The 15,827-nt window shown below is 39.8% G+C and overlaps 1 protein-coding gene across 3 annotated transcripts in view; it reads right to left on the minus strand.

The window, feature by feature from the left end:
- Positions 1-15,827, minus strand: part of NSUN6 (NOP2/Sun RNA methyltransferase 6) — a 59,374-nt gene that overhangs the window by 28,516 nt on the left and 15,031 nt on the right. For 2 of the 3 annotated variants that reach the window (XM_049626877.1, XM_049626879.1), the window contains exons 4-6: positions 13,073-13,182; positions 11,106-11,259; positions 2,628-2,709 (exon numbers count right to left, since the gene is read on the minus strand). In XM_049626877.1, the coding sequence (XP_049482834.1) occupies positions 2,628-2,709; positions 11,106-11,259; positions 13,073-13,182 (346 nt within the window). Of the gene's footprint in view, positions 1-2,627; positions 2,710-11,092; positions 11,260-13,072; positions 13,183-15,827 lie in introns of all 3 variants that reach the window. The other variant, XM_049626878.1, reaches the window with a different exon arrangement.

Consider the following 15,827-nt stretch of genomic DNA (forward strand, 5'->3'; position numbering starts at 1 on the left):
TGAAAACAGAAAATCAACGTGAGAAAGCAGACACAAATGAGCAAGTACTCCCCCTATGGAAACAGGAAGCATTAAAATCAATGCAAATCATTCAGGCATCTGAAGAGCAGTCCCTCCACATTAAACACTAAAAACAGCTTAACCTGTTACAGATTTTCTCTTCAATGGTCTAATGTATTCCCAAAATATTTAAAAATTGAACTCCAATATGAAAACACTAAAACATGTATGTGGCTACTGGAGATTTGGTGATTCCTTATCTGAAGACAACTGGTTATACTTGTCTCCTAATAACATTAATGTATTGGTCAAAGATGACAGAAATCTGCAATCAAACATAAATAATACATTAAGAACCTTCTGGCCATGCAATAAATTGAAATTACCAAACAGTCCAAATGAAAAGGCTTCATTAAATATTTAAATAATGACAAACTTTTCTTAAAATAATTTAGTCTACTACCTTCCTCTACAGTATATCCCAATCCTAGCTACACAAGAGAATCACCTAGTGAGTTTTTCAAAAAGGTTTAGTCCTGATCTAGAATAGTGAAACCAGAATTTCTGGCAATAGGGCCTAGGCATCAGTGTTTTCAACACTGCCCCAAGTGACTCTAACGTGCAGCCAGACACACCCCATTGCTATGCTATAGTGATTCTCAACCTTAACTGCACATGAGAATTGCGTGGGAGAGCTTTTAATCGTCCTGACCCAGACCCCACCCCAGTCAGACCAACTAAAACCAATTCTGGTGCTAGTGCCCAGGCAGTAGTATTTATTTAAAAGCTCCTTAGGTTGTCCAACCTCATCTGGCTCTTAAATTAATTATTTACAAGGAACGAGGCAATGAGAAAATTAAGTTTCAGGCACTATGTTTTATTCCAGTTAAACTAAAATGTTATTAGAATATAGCTGAAAGCAGTTCTTGTAAGTATTTAACTGCTAAACTTTTAACTGACAATTATTTCAAATGTGAAGGACATCTAAGATTATTTTGAGATCCTGTGGACTGTGTTTAAGCAATTCAAAAGTTCCCTTTTGACTGTGAAAAGCCAAATGGTATTACACAGTTGTAGTTTTAATGATTGTATACAACACTCCAATTAACTCTGGAAAGTATATTCTAGTATGTAACTTCAAGTGCTAAAATGAAAAATAATCAGTTATCAATAGCCCCTTACACATACACATACCCCAGCAAAACAAAGTCTCCAATGCAAAGCTTTTGCATTAGCTGTTAGAAGTAACAAAGAATATAGATTTGGGGATAATGCCAAGGCCAAGAGGTATCCAAAAGCGGGAAAGAGAAAGCGAAAGAGAACCCCACAAATTTCCCCAGGAATTTTTCAGCAGCTCTATAATTCCACCCATTCTATAAACTAACCTCACCAAGTAGGTAGACAAAGGCTACCAGTTGCCAAACTCTTATGCTTATGAAATATGATTTCTTCAAGGTGTAAATTTCTTCAGCCAGTCATCCTATGAACTACCTTGTGTCACAAGTTAAATGGTTATTGAGCATCATTCAATAATGTGTTCAGTATCAGCTGTCTTAAGTTGTAAGCCAGTTAATGCTTGTGGTAATATATTCCAAGCACCTAGCGCAACTCCAAATTTTAAAACAAAGGCGGGGGGCGGGGGGCTGGCACAGGTTACCAAAGAAGAATTTGAATAATAGCGTGTAACTCTATAGTAGGTTATATATCCTATGTGTTACACCATCACTATTGTAGAATCAGATAATACACATAAATCTGTTTTCCTGTTTGTTCCCATTAGAAATAATCTTTGGGTTTATGTCTTTTGATTAAACACTGGGCAGAGCAGAAAGTAAATGGCATGTGCATTTAGGTCAGGGTTCAGACATTACTAATTGTGAACTGTATATGACCTTGTCCAAGAAACCTAACAGATCTGATACTCGGTATCTTCATTACATATTGGGAGTAGTAACAATAATAGCACCTAACCAACGAACTGTAACAAATCAAAAGAGTTACCGTCTGCAAAAGTATGCAATAAACTGGACACGGCAAAATAAACTGTCATATCACAGCAATTGATAACCACCTGACAAAAATGCGTTAGTAGTAAATCATCTGCATCTCACTCAAAGTTACAAATACACTTACATGTATATTAACGCATGCATTATTTAGACATCAATATTTTGAGATGGAAAATAATGGTTATAATGAGCTGTTAAAGCGCCTTTGGGCAACAGAGGGTTAAAAAAAAGTTTAAAATTCAGTTGAGGGGCACCTGGGTGGCTCATCGGTTGAGCACCCGACTTCGGCTCCAGTCATGATTTCATGGTCCATGAGTTCGAGCCCAGCATCAGCTCACTACTGTCGGCACAGGACCTGCTTCAGATCCTCTGTCCGTCCCCCCTTCTCTCTGCCCCTCTCCCACCTGTGCTCTCTAGCAAAAATGAACATTAGGAAAAAAAATCAATTGAGAAAAAGAGAGTACGTACAAAGTTTTTTCTTACTGCTCATTAACAAAAGGTAGATCAGAAAAATAAACCACAAAAAATATGGTAATAGAAAAAAAACACTGTATTTGAAATAACTCACTGAAGTTATGTTTCAATGTTAATAAATATTTTGCTTTGACAAATACTTACCTGTAAAAATAAGTAGTTGGGCAGTACATTGTCAAATGAGGGGCTGAGGTATATCGGTTCTGTCATTCTTATGCCTATGCCTCTGAAAAGCAGAAAATCTGACATTAGTTAGTCTGTATAAAGTCCATAGTCTATACAAACTCCACTTCTGGGAACATACCCAAGCAGCCCAATAAATATAGGATGTTCTGCCTTTTTAAAACCTCTTTAACTCAACACCACAATCCTTAGGATATTCCTGTGAATTGTCTATGACTCATTCCCTGCAGTAGAAGGCCATCAGGAAAACTAAAAAGGATAAAGTTACATAAAATTTTCATTTAGGCACAAAGGAGTTTTTCAGAGATTTGAACAAACTGAAAAAAGCAAAGAACGGCTTGAATCTTTAAAAAAACAACAACACACAGTTATTTAATTAAAAATGTTATTTACATTAACATACAATAGTTGTATTGTTATTTTACCTTTTAATTCCAGTATACAGTGCTGTATTAGTTTCAGGTATACAATATAGTGATTCAACAATTCTATACATTATTCAGTGTTCATGAGAATAAATGTGCTCTTAATCCCCTTTATTTCACTCATCCCCCCCCCTCCCCCCACCGACCTCCACCTCCCCTCTCATAACCATCAGCTTGTGCTCTATCTAACCAGGAGCCTGGTTTTTGGTTTGTCTCTTTTTTTCCCTTTGTTTGCTTGTTTTGTTTCTTAAATTCCACATGAGTGAAATCATATGGCATTTGTCTTTCTTTGACATCTGAGTCTTTATTTATTGATTTATTCTAATCTTTCTGGTAACAGATTCATGATCACTGTTCACAGCAATCAACAGTTTCTGAATCCTTCAGTTTGGAAAGCACTATGCTAGGTACTTGTATGAAAAACAAAAATAGACTTGGGGCGCCTGGGTGGCTCAGTCCAGGTTAGGCCTCCGACTTCAGCTCAGGTCATGATCTCACAGTCTGTGAGTTCGAGCCCCACATCGGGCTCTGCGCTGACAGCTCAGAGCCTGGAGCCTGCTTCAGATTCTGTGTCTCCCTCTCTCCCTGCCCCTTCCCTGCTCATACTCTGTCTCTCTCTCAAATAAATAATATACGTTAAAAAAAATTAAAAAAATATATATATGTATACTTAAGAGTCATGCCGATGCTAAGAAACAACAAACATGCCACACAACTCTCCTCTCAAGTCTTTAGAGAGTAATTGCCCAGTACTGACACAATCCTTACAATGAGCTCTGTCCCAGTTTATAAGGGGCAGGGGAAATGATCAGAGCAGGAAGTGCAAGGGCCCAGGAGAACATGGTGGATGGTGATTCATCAGGACAAACACCGCAATCTGAGAGAGGCTGTCAGAGACTACCAAAGGCAAGAGGAAGTACACAAATAGTTAGAGAATGCCAACCATGGCCTGGCGTATCAGGCCACACCACAAAGAGGAAGAAGAAAAGCCAATCAACACCACGTTCCAGGGATCTAAGGGGCACAGAAAAAGCACGATCTAGTAATAAAGGCAAGGATGAGAACAGGATTGAACCCAGGTGCAGGAGTACACGTATAGCATCTCAGTATGGACATCGAGAACAAACTCACAGCTTCTGAACCAATCCTGGAGCAGAAGCATCCATTCCAATGATCTGCACCCTGCCTGACATAGGTAGTTGGGCTAATTTTACTCACAACGCTCCTGCCACCAAATGTGCAAGGTTTTCTCTCAAACCACCCGGGGGTCCTGCAATTCAGTTCAGTTCTGGCTCTAACTGCCTGGGATTATCGGGAGACTGCATAGGCTCAAAGGTTCAATCCAACAAGACCGGTCTCACTCCAGATGCCAGCTGCACATCCCAAGGTGCCGCCTGGACTTCCGATCAATTAGCTATAAATTTGGGGGTTTCCACAGTGCCCTCCCCGGTTTGAAAATTCGCTAGAACTCACAGAACTCAAAAAAGCACTTAGTATTACTAGTTTACCATGGAGGATTCAAGTTAGTATTGGCCAAATCAAAGGGATGCGCAGAAGGTATGGGAGAGGTGTGGGAGAGGTGCATGCATCACCACCACCCGCCCCCCTCCCCCCAGCACCTCCATGTGTTTACCAACCTGGAAGCTCTCTGAAGCCCACCATCTAGGAGTTTTTATGGAGGTTTCATTACACAGACACGATTGATTAAATCACCAACTGCTGGATATTAAGTGAATCTCCAGGCCCTCTCCCCACCCTGGACGTCCAGGGGTAGAGCTAAAAGTTCCAACCTTCTAACCACATGGTTGGTTCCTCTCGCTAGTGCCATCTAGATGCTACCTAGGGACCCCCAGCTACCAGTCTTCTCATTACCATACAGAAGACACTCATCGCTACGGAGATTCCAAGGACTTGGGGAGTTGTGTGCCAGGAACCCAAAGACCAAATTATTATTATGCCTCAGAAGGATAAGTTTATACTGCCCTTTGAAGTGAAATAATTGCTGTAGCTATTCATGGACTGCCATCGCAGTGAGATGACTATGATGTCCACTTAGTTCTAACATCCTTTGTCATACAGTAAATATGAACTCCTTTCTCCCCCTTCCCATGCCTTTTATCCTCCCTCGATGTGTCTGCATCTCTACTTTTAATGAGAGTTAATTAATCAGTTCAGTCTTTGGTCCTTGCTCCAGCTGGGATCAAATCTAGCCACTTCCTGCCCAGTTGCTGTCCCTGACAAGAAAAAATACAAAGGAACCTTCTGAAAAGTCACAGCCTCACATTCAAAAGTCAGTCATTTGTTGATATAACTGGTATACTGACCTTGATCAACACCTCAACCCCTGCCCAGAGTCTGAATCCATTATGGAACACCTTGAATGCCAAGACCCACCTGCTCACTCTTTTGTAATTTAAATGAATTTGTGACTCCCAGGACACTAGTCCTCTGAAAAATACTCAAAACATTAACATTTATAGGCCTGCCTTTCTAATCCAGTTCCCACCTAGTGTTTCAAGTTCTGCTATTTGGGTATCTCCTTCTGACCACCAGCACAAGTACGTTCGTCCATACAGTATTTAACTTAAAATACAACTTTTTTTGTTAGGTGTATCTCCATATAATAATGCAACGCACCAGATCTCATAGGAAAAACAGGCTGTTAGTAAATTAATCTACCTCTATGAAGTCTAAGACTCAACTCTGCTATAATTCAAGAAGCCAAAGGGTGCAAACGTACCAACCAAATAACAAAGTACTACTAGTTGACGTAGTTCTAAAATTCCACAAGAAACATGGTGTATGCACAGTGTTCCTTGGTTATGGAAGCATGCTTTTCCTCACATAGGCAGAGAAAGAAATCCTAACAGCGTAACTGGATGCGGAGTTTAAAAGTTGAGTTTACAAAGGAGTTTTCTGAAAGATGGCTGCCTGCTACTCCCACCAAAAAACATTACTCAGAAAAGTCTGTCAGTGTAGTAGTTCTGAATAATATAAGAGAATGAAGAGTGGAAGAAGGTTCGAGATGGCAGAATAAAAAGATCCTGAGCTCACCTCCCCCCACAGACACAAGAAATGTGCAGCTGCATATGGCATAATTCATTCTGAAGGGGACTTAGAGATTGGATGAACAGAGCCCCCACAACAAGAGACAGCACCAAGATGGGTAGAAATGGCAGAGATACATTCCTGATAAGGAAAAAGCCACACCCCAGGAACAACATTCCATGGTCAGAAGGGACCTCAAAGGAATCTTATCTCCCTGAGGAGAGATCGAAGCTCCACATCAGGCAACCCAACCCTTGGATCCTGCATGGAGAGATGAGCTTCCAAAACAGCTGGCTTTAAAAACCAACAGGGAGTAGGTCCAGGAAAATTACAGAACCACAGGGAAAGGAAAACCCACTCAAAAAAGCCTTCCACACAGACTCAACCCAGAAACCAGTACAAATGGTTTCAGATCAGATTAAAAACCACATCAAAAAGAACAAAAAAGATCAGAGCCAGATCAAAAAGCACACGCACCATGGAAGTAGACCTACTTACTAATCTTGGAACAACTGCTGAAGGGGATGGAGGGGACTCGCCCTGGGGGGTAAGACACTGGGGGCAGCCCTGCTGATGCTGGGATGAAAGGCACCATTTTGAAATTTCCCTCTAGACCGCTAAAGCCACGGTGTGCATCCCACTGAGAACCCCACACGACCCCAGCCCTCAGCAGGGCCTTGCAGTCTACAGGGTGATAATTCCACCCACCAGCACACCTGCAGCCATCAGGGATGGGCCCCCAGCTAACCAGGCAAGGGAGGGAAGCCGACCTCACCCAAGAATGCACCTGGAGCTACTGAGGGGCTGCCCCAAGAGGAGGACACATATAGCCCATCCAGGGAACACCCCTGAAGCACCTGCGTCTGGTGGTCGGCACGAGGGAATCGCACTTCTGGGCCCTACAGGTCATTTCTTACAGAAGGCCACTCCTTTAAGACCAGGAGATGTAGATGAACTATGGAATACGTGGAAATAAACATAGAGTTAGGGATAACGGGGAGACAAAGAATATGTTTCAAACAAAAAAATAAAACAAAAGAAAAAAAAAACTAAACGGAGATAAACAATCTACCCAATAGAAAGTCCAAAGTAATGGCCATCAAGCTGCTCATCAAACTCAGAAGAAAAATGGGTAAACACAGAGAGAATTTCAACAAAAAGAAAATATAAGAAAGGTCCAATTAGAGGTGAGGAATAACAGAAATAAAAATACACTATAGGGAATAAACAGCAGATTACTGATATAGAAGAAGAGAGCAGTGATCTGGAAAACAGGGTAGTAAAAGTTACCCAAACTGAACAAAAAAATGAAAAAATAATTACAAGTGTTAAGGATAGTTTAAGGGACCTGTAAGCCAACATCAGTGCACTAACATTCCCCTTCTTAGGGTCTCTAGAGGAAGAGAGAGCAAAAGGGGCAGAAAACTTATTTGAGAAATAGTAGATGAAAGTGTCCCTAATTTGGCAAAGGAAACAGACATCCAGGTCTAGGAAAAACAAAGAATCCAAAAAAAGATGAACCCAAAGATATCCCCACCAAGACACATTATAATTAAAAATGTCAAAAACTAAAAACATAAAGACAGAATCTTAAAAGCAACAAAATAAGAAAAAAAAAAAAGCATTAGTTACATATAAGGGAACCCACCCCCTACCCTGCACATCACGCTATCAATTTCTCAGCACAAATTTTGCAAGCCAGAAGGTAGTGAGTGCCACAATATTTTCAAAGTGCTTACAATCAAGAATACTCTACCCAGAAAGGGTATCATTTACAATTGATGGGGAGATAAGAGTTTATCAGAGAAGCAAAAGCTAAAGGAGATCATCACCACTAAATTAAATTTATAATATTAAAGGGACTTCTTTAAGCAAAAAGGAAAAGGCCATAATTAGAAATAAAGATATATGAAAGAAAAAAAAAATCTCATTGGTAAAGGAAAATATATAGTAAAGGTAGTGGATCAACCATTTATAAAACTAGTCTGAAGGTGAAAAGACAAGAGTGTAAAATCACCTATACCTATAATAATTTAGCTAAAAAATACATAGGATAAAAAGATGTAAAATATGATGCCATAAACATAAAATGCTGCTGGGTGGGGGTGGGGAATGTAGTGATTTTGGAATGTGTTCATAATTAAGCAATCACCAACTTAAAATACACTGTTATATACATAGATTACGTATGAATCTCATGGTTACCACAAACTGAAAATCTAGAATGGGTACACATACAAAAAAGAGGAAGTAATCCAGGCATAATACTAAAATCATCAAGTCCCAAGAGAAGAACAAAGAATTACAAATACAATCAGAAAACAAGTAACAAAATGGCAATAAGTACCATATAAATGATCTAAGCAATGAGTGGGGGCGCCTGGGTAGCTCAGTCGGTTAAGCATCCTCTTGGTTTCAGCTCAGATCATGATCTCGCAGTTTCATGAGTTCTAGCCCCATGTCGGGCTCTGTGCTGACAGTGCTGGGGAGGCTACTTGAGATTCTCTCTCTCCCTCTCTCTCTGCCCCTCCCCCACTCGCACTGTCTCTCAAAATAAATAAACTAAAAAAATTTTTTTTCACAGAGCATGAGTGAATGGCTAAAAAACAAGACCCATCTATATGCTAACTACAAGAGATTCACTTCAGACCCAAGTCTGAATACAGACTGAAAGTAAAAGGCTACAAAAAAATATTCCATGCAAATGAAAACTAGAAGAAAGCTGGGGTAGCAACACTTATATGAAACAAAAAAGACTTTAAAACAAAAAGGCTGTAACGAGACAAAGAAGTGCATTAAATAATCATAAAGAGAATCATTAATAACAGTAATAATAGGGGACTTTAACACCACACATACATCAATGGATAGATCATCCAGACAGAAAATAATCCGATAACAGCTGTTAAGAACACATCAAACCAGATCGACTTGATACATACAGGATATTCCATCCCCAAACAGCAGACTACACATTTTTCTCAAGTGTACATGTAACATTTTCCTAGATACACCACGTTAGGCCACAAAACAAATCTCAATAAATTTAACATTTAACAAGACTGAAATCACATCAAGCTTCTCTTCCTACACAGCAAAATGAAACTAGAAATCAGTTGCAAGAAACTAGAAATCAATCACAAGAAGAAAAGTGCCCACTGATAGATGAACGGATTAAGAAAATGTGGTATATATACATATACACACAGGAATATTAGTCACAAAAAAGAATGAAATCTTGCCGTTCATGACAACATGGATGGCCCTCAAGTGTACTATGCTAAGCGAAATAAGTCAGATAAAGACAAATACTGTTATGATTTCACTGTGGGATCTAAAAAACAAATGAACAAACGAAACAAAATAGAAACAGAATCATAGATACAGAGAACTGATGGGTACGACAGGCAAGGGGGTGACAGTAATGAATAAAATAGGTGAAAAGGATTAATTTTCCAGTTATAAATCAGTTACCAGGATTAAGTTATGGGGGTTAAATAAGTTACAAATAAGATTAAATAAGTTATCAAAAGTGGTGCCTGGGTAGCCCAGTTGGTTAAGGGTCTGACCTCGGCTCAGGTCATGATCTCATGGTTTGTGGGTTCCAGCCCCATGTCGGGCTCTGAGCTGACAGCTCAGAGCCTGGAACCTGCTTCGGGTTCTGTGTCTCCTGATCTCTCTCTCTCTGCCCCTCCCTCGCTTGTAGTCACTCACTCACTCTCTCTCAAAAATAAATAAATAAACCTGAAGGAAAATTTAAAAATAAAATAGTTATCAATAAAACATGGGGATGTAAGGTATGCCATAGGAAAGATAGTAATATTGTTACAACTTTGCGTGACCACAGATGGTAACACCTTATTGTGGTGACCATTTTCTAATGCATATAAATACCGAATCACTGTGCTGTATACCTGAAATGCAATATTGTATGTCAATTATTCTTCAGGAAAAAAAAAAAAATGAAGCCAGTCACACACACACACACACACACACACACACACACACAAAGAGGATGAGGCGTGTACTACTAACAACAGAACTGAAGGAGGCAGTCAAAGCATTGATTCCTTATTTGAGACCCAAAGAAAAACACAACATACATATGCTTTATCTTCATATTCATAAGCCGTCTAAGAATAAAATATTTGCTCTTGGCCATTTGGAAAGCACCTGCTTTCCAGAGTTAGCTAATCCAATAATCTGTTACTTCTGAAGAAGTAATTTCAATCATAAACCCAAATCACTGCAACATGAAAACTGTTCCAGGGATCAGGGACATGGTCCAGTTCTCCGCGGATAAACGCACAGCTTTCAGTACCTCTACATCAGCTGTCAGCGGTGGGGTAATGGAGCTGTCCACGGGACTCCTTAAACAGTTTAGGCCGAAACGTGAAGCAAAAGCAGACTCTGGACTGCCCACAGATTTGATGTGTTTAGAGCCAGGAGCAACCTGAGATGATTTAATAATAACTGTATCTTAATTTGGTTTGAGTAAATCCAAACACTAATCCTTGACCACAAGTAGCCATGTGGCTTTCTGGTAAAAATTGAATATAAATTTTTTGCTTTTTAATTTTTATTAAAATCATAAGCTTTTCCTTTCACAAAGTCAGATTGTTTAAAAAGCTCTGGATAGGTCACAATTTATCCTTTTTCAAGATGAGTACTGTTCCCCAAAGATGCAACAATTTTTAAATCAATAAAATTCACAAGGAAAACTGAAACTGACAACTACAGTGTGACTATGTGCTTACTCAGGGCACTTTAATCTAAGCACCTACTCTTTCACCTAAAAGCAATTTTTCAAAAAACATGGAAATACTCACTCAACGATTATTTTCCAGTTGAATTTATACCAACAAAATTTTATAATGCAACTAGATCTATTTTTGACATTGTTATTATTTTCCTTGAATCACCAGAAAGGATGTACATTTCCCCCAAACAAACCTTGACGACATACTTCAGTTCGGGTAGCCCATTGAAGATTTCTTTGCGGCTTAGCTCAGAAATCCCATTGCCAAGGAATACTTTCGTTCCATCAAATTCTTTGGCTCCTTTCTTACATTTGCCTTTAATATCAGAGTATACAGAAATAACATCTCCAGCTTTCATAACTAAGAAAGAAGAAAACCAGATGATACTAATTAAACTCTGTTTTGGTAGGAGAATAGTGAACATTCTTTAAGCTGGACTGGGGACATGAAAGGGCATCACGAGTGGGTATGGAGGTCTAAACTGGCTCATTATCTCAAAATAACCCCTTACAGAAAATACTGCTTTTTGCTTTTAAATGTTCTGTAACAGTAAATCTAACTGAAGACTTTTTTCTAGGAAAACAAAAGTCTTCAAAACATTCTATCTGAATTGGAAGAATTTAGCTAAGCAGAAAAGGAAGGTATCTCCTACTTAAATTATTTTCTCCAAACCTAACATTTCCTAAAAAATTTCATTTAAATTTTGGTATCTTTGGCTCAATCCTCAAAGTTCTAAGGTTCCTTTAAAAAGATCCCAGGGCACCTGTTGAGGGCCTGACTCTTGATTTCGTCTCAGGTCACGATCTCACGGTTCATGAGTTTTAGCCCCACGTTGGGCTATGTGCCGACAGAGTGGAGCCTACTTGGGATCCTCCCTCCCTCCCTCTCTCCCTCCCTCTCTCTCTCTCTCTCTCTTTCTCCTCCCCTCACCCCACATCCCCATTCCTCTCCCTCCGTTTTCACTTTTTTTTTTTAAACGATTCCTCAAAAAAGTATACTAAAATCCCTTAAAGATATTTTTCTAAATCCCACAACCCTGTTATTTCTTTGCAGGTTTCCTATTATAGCAGTTACAGCAGGGATGTAAATGATAAGCACAAACATTCATTCATATATATATGTGTGTGTGTGTGCATGTGTGTATATATATGTATGTGTGCACATATACATGCCCATACATATACATGTGTATATACTCACAACACCTTCAAACTACAGAGTACAGAATTTATCTCTATGGTTAAGTCTAATTTTTATAGTCATTTCATTAATTTCAGTAACACATCCTGATGACTTTCAAAATGGGAAATTGCATTCCACTTCTTCTTAGACCTAGCCTGCCACAAATTTGTCTAGCCCATTAACTTGACCACAGTAGTGAGTAGCAGATCAGCCAGAGCTAGAACTGTCCACACAGATCAGGGGTCAGTGAACTTTTTCTGTAAAGGGTGGTAAGCAGTTGAGGCTTTGTGAGCCACATCAAGTCTATTGGCATATTCTGCGTTTTAAAACAATCTTTTAAAAATGGAAAAACCATTTTCAGTTGTGAGCCACGCAAAAGCAGACACGGGCCAGACTTGGCCAGTGGGCAGTGGTTTAGCATACACTAATGTAGGTCAAGTTATTTATTTCACAGACAAGATAACTGAAGCCCACAGACTGAATAACTCACCAAGAGATCAAAACCCCGTCTCTTGATTTCAAGCCCAATAAATTAGGACTGAACCACAATGACTAACTTACTAAGCATAATGTAACAGGTCATCAACTGAGTGAGTAAATTAAGAATATTGACTTTTACTCCAATATTAAAATTCCAGGTACTGAAGGTTACCCACACAGTGACAACGGAAGTCTGAGGGCAATGGACTTAAGAATACAAAATAAAATCTCACTGACATCTTACACTCTATTAATCAGTAACAGTCCTCTGAAGATCATCTCACATACCCTTATAAGGAAAGGAAAAAACTGGCAGACCTTACATGGATGCCAAATTTGTTAGACAGTATCAGATAAACCTCTCGCTGGCTATCCCGAACGTAAAACTTGGAAAATATCCGATAAACTTGAAATGCATCTGAGTGATAGTTAAATAAAGTTTCCATTTGATCATGTACACGGATTTTAAAGAATCTTTTATTTTACAGAGACGCTTAAACATTATACTTACATTTCGAAGCTGACACAATTCCGGGAACGTAGACGTGGGCCCCTCTTAACACTGCATTGCCACACTGTGCTCCAACAACTGCTTCACACTGCTGTTTTTTTATATTCCTCCTAGGGATGTAAGATGAGCAATTTAACAGAGTAATACACCCCCAACCAAACTTTTTAATGTCTCAATCTAAACCCTTAAAACCTCTTTAGTCTTGACTGTCCTAAGATAATCCCACTAATGGATAACTAAGAAAAAGCAAGCTAAAAAAAAAGCTGAATAGAGAAAGTAGTTTAGAGAGTGGGGTGGGACACACTTGAGAAAAGAAAAAATAGAAAGATGTCCATCTGGTGGAAGGCAATAAAGTGGCACCAAAAACTGCTTACTCATTTAATGAGCATTGCTGTTTTCATAACAGCATTAGGAGGGAAGAAAAATAAAGTCCCTGTCTTCAAAGACTAAAAAAGACCCTAAACAGACAATAAAACATTTCTAAAATGGTATACTGCTGCATGGTAAACCATTTGTATTTTAAAACAAAGATGTCTTTTAGTCTTCCTTTACTGTCGAACTTTTTTGAGTGTTTTCCAATTTCTCACTTCCCATGCACTCCTTAGACAACTAACACCTGGGGGTCACTTCTAACACACAGAAAAGACTTTTCCAAAAGTCAGGGGGTGCCTAGGTGATCAGCCCCAAATAAAAATCGTAAGCACTGAGTCTCTGATGAGCGACCCTGGTTGGCGACATCTCACAGGTGTTGTCAAAACTCCTTGCAGCATAACTGTGTGTGTCCTATCTTCCTTCGGTAATCTCCCGATGGTCAAATCTCGCTAAGCTTCTCGGCTTTATTCCACTCCTGTCTTACATTCTCACTGTTCATTTTCGATCTACGTCTTAAAGAGGTCTAGTCCCCACATTCCAAAACATACTGCATTTCTTCTCACCTTGCATTCTACCCCTTGGCAATCTCAGTATTTCAATAATCACTTACAAAAATGACCTGTGTACTCATATGTTCGGCCTTTCTAGACCCTGGACTGGTATTTCTCATCACCTGCAGGTAACTGTATATAGGTGTCCCCTAGTCACTTCAAGCTTATCAAGTCCTAAACAATGTTACTTTTCTCTGATCCACTCCTTCATCCTTAGCACATCCCAAATCTTCCAATCCTTCTGTTGCCAATCTTGAACAAAGTGTCATCTGCCTCAATAACCAAACCGGAAGTCTCAACATTATTTTAAATCCCTTTTTTCCTAAACCTCCTTACTCGACATATATTGCGTTACCAAATCATGCCACCTCTAATTCTCCGACAGGTCTTCTGGACCCATCCTCCAACACTGGACCTATATCAGCTCTTGACTTAATTTCTGAAATAGCTTTTTGGCTTTTTCACCCTCGACCATTTTCAGATCTTCTTTATGTCTTTGGCATTCTGCAGTTTCATTCTGAAGTAGACATGGAATTATTTTTATTTTTGGCTTCAGACTCATTGTACTTCTTACATGTCTTTCATAAATCCTGGAAAATTCTTAGCATTACACTTTTGAATATTGTCTTTCCCCCATTATTTCTATTCTTTTTTTTTCTTTTTTTTAACATTCATTTGAGAGACAAAGAGAGACAGAGCACAAGCAGGGGAGGGGCAGAGAGAGAGGGAGATGCAGAATCTGAAGCAGGCTCCAGGCTCTCAGCTGTCAACACAGAGCCTGATGCGGGGTTCAAACTCACGGACTGCGAGATCATGCCCTGAGCCAAAGTTGGATGCATAACCAGCCACCCAGGAGCCCCAAATCTATTTTTTTAATATTTATTTATTTTTGAGAGAGAGAGAGAGAGGGAGAGAGAGAGAGAGAGGGAGAGGGAGAGGGAGAGGGAGGGGGAGAGGGAGAGGGAGAGGGAGAGGGAGAGAGACAGCGTGAGCAGGGGAAGGGCAGAAAGAGAGGGAGACACAGAACCCTGAAGCAGGCTCCAGGCTCTGAGCTGTCAGCACAGAGCCCCACATGGGGCTTTAACCTGTGAACAGTGACATCATGACCTGAGCTGAAGTCGGATGCCCAACCAAGTGAGCCACCCAGACACCCCTAAGAACTCTGATTTTAAAGTTGCTACCAGAGGGGCGTCTGGGTGGCTCAGTCGGTTAAGCATCCAACTTTGGCTCAGGTCATGATCTCGCAGTTTGTGAGTTTGAGCCCTGCGTCGGGCTTTGTGCTGACAGCTCAGAGCCTGGAGCTTGCTTCAGATTCTGTGTCTGCCCCTCCCATGCTCATGCTCACTCTCTTTCTCTCAATAATAAATAAACATTAAAAAAAAAATTTTTAAGTTTCTACCAGAGAGCTCTACTCTGCTAAAGTTCAGGGGGAAATAGGATCCTTCGATTTGCTGTATATGCTGTTCTCACTTATGGAGATTTGAATCTTAGTATATAGCATTCAACCATGAGAAATGTGTGTGGCCAGCACTGAATGTGTGTCACTCAAGAGTGGTTTTGCCTGGCTTTTGCCAAGCACCTCATGAACTGGCTTGGGATCAAATTTTTATGTTAATTTCCCAGACTGCAGGTTTCAAGACCACTTGGGTAGTATGAATTTGAATTCCAAACCTTTATGAGGTATGAACCATAGTTCCACATTCTCAGATTTGTCTTCTTCAACCCAGATCCTAAGACAAGAGAGATCAACTCCTGATTATTGCCTTGCACTGACTGCTGGATACTTCAGCTCCTAGGGTTAATAGCCTCTTATTAAAATAAAAGGCCCTAGG

This window comes from Panthera uncia, chromosome B4, assembly GCF_023721935.1.
Source record: "Panthera uncia isolate 11264 chromosome B4, Puncia_PCG_1.0, whole genome shotgun sequence".
Classification (NCBI taxonomy): domain Eukaryota; kingdom Metazoa; phylum Chordata; class Mammalia; order Carnivora; family Felidae; genus Panthera; species Panthera uncia.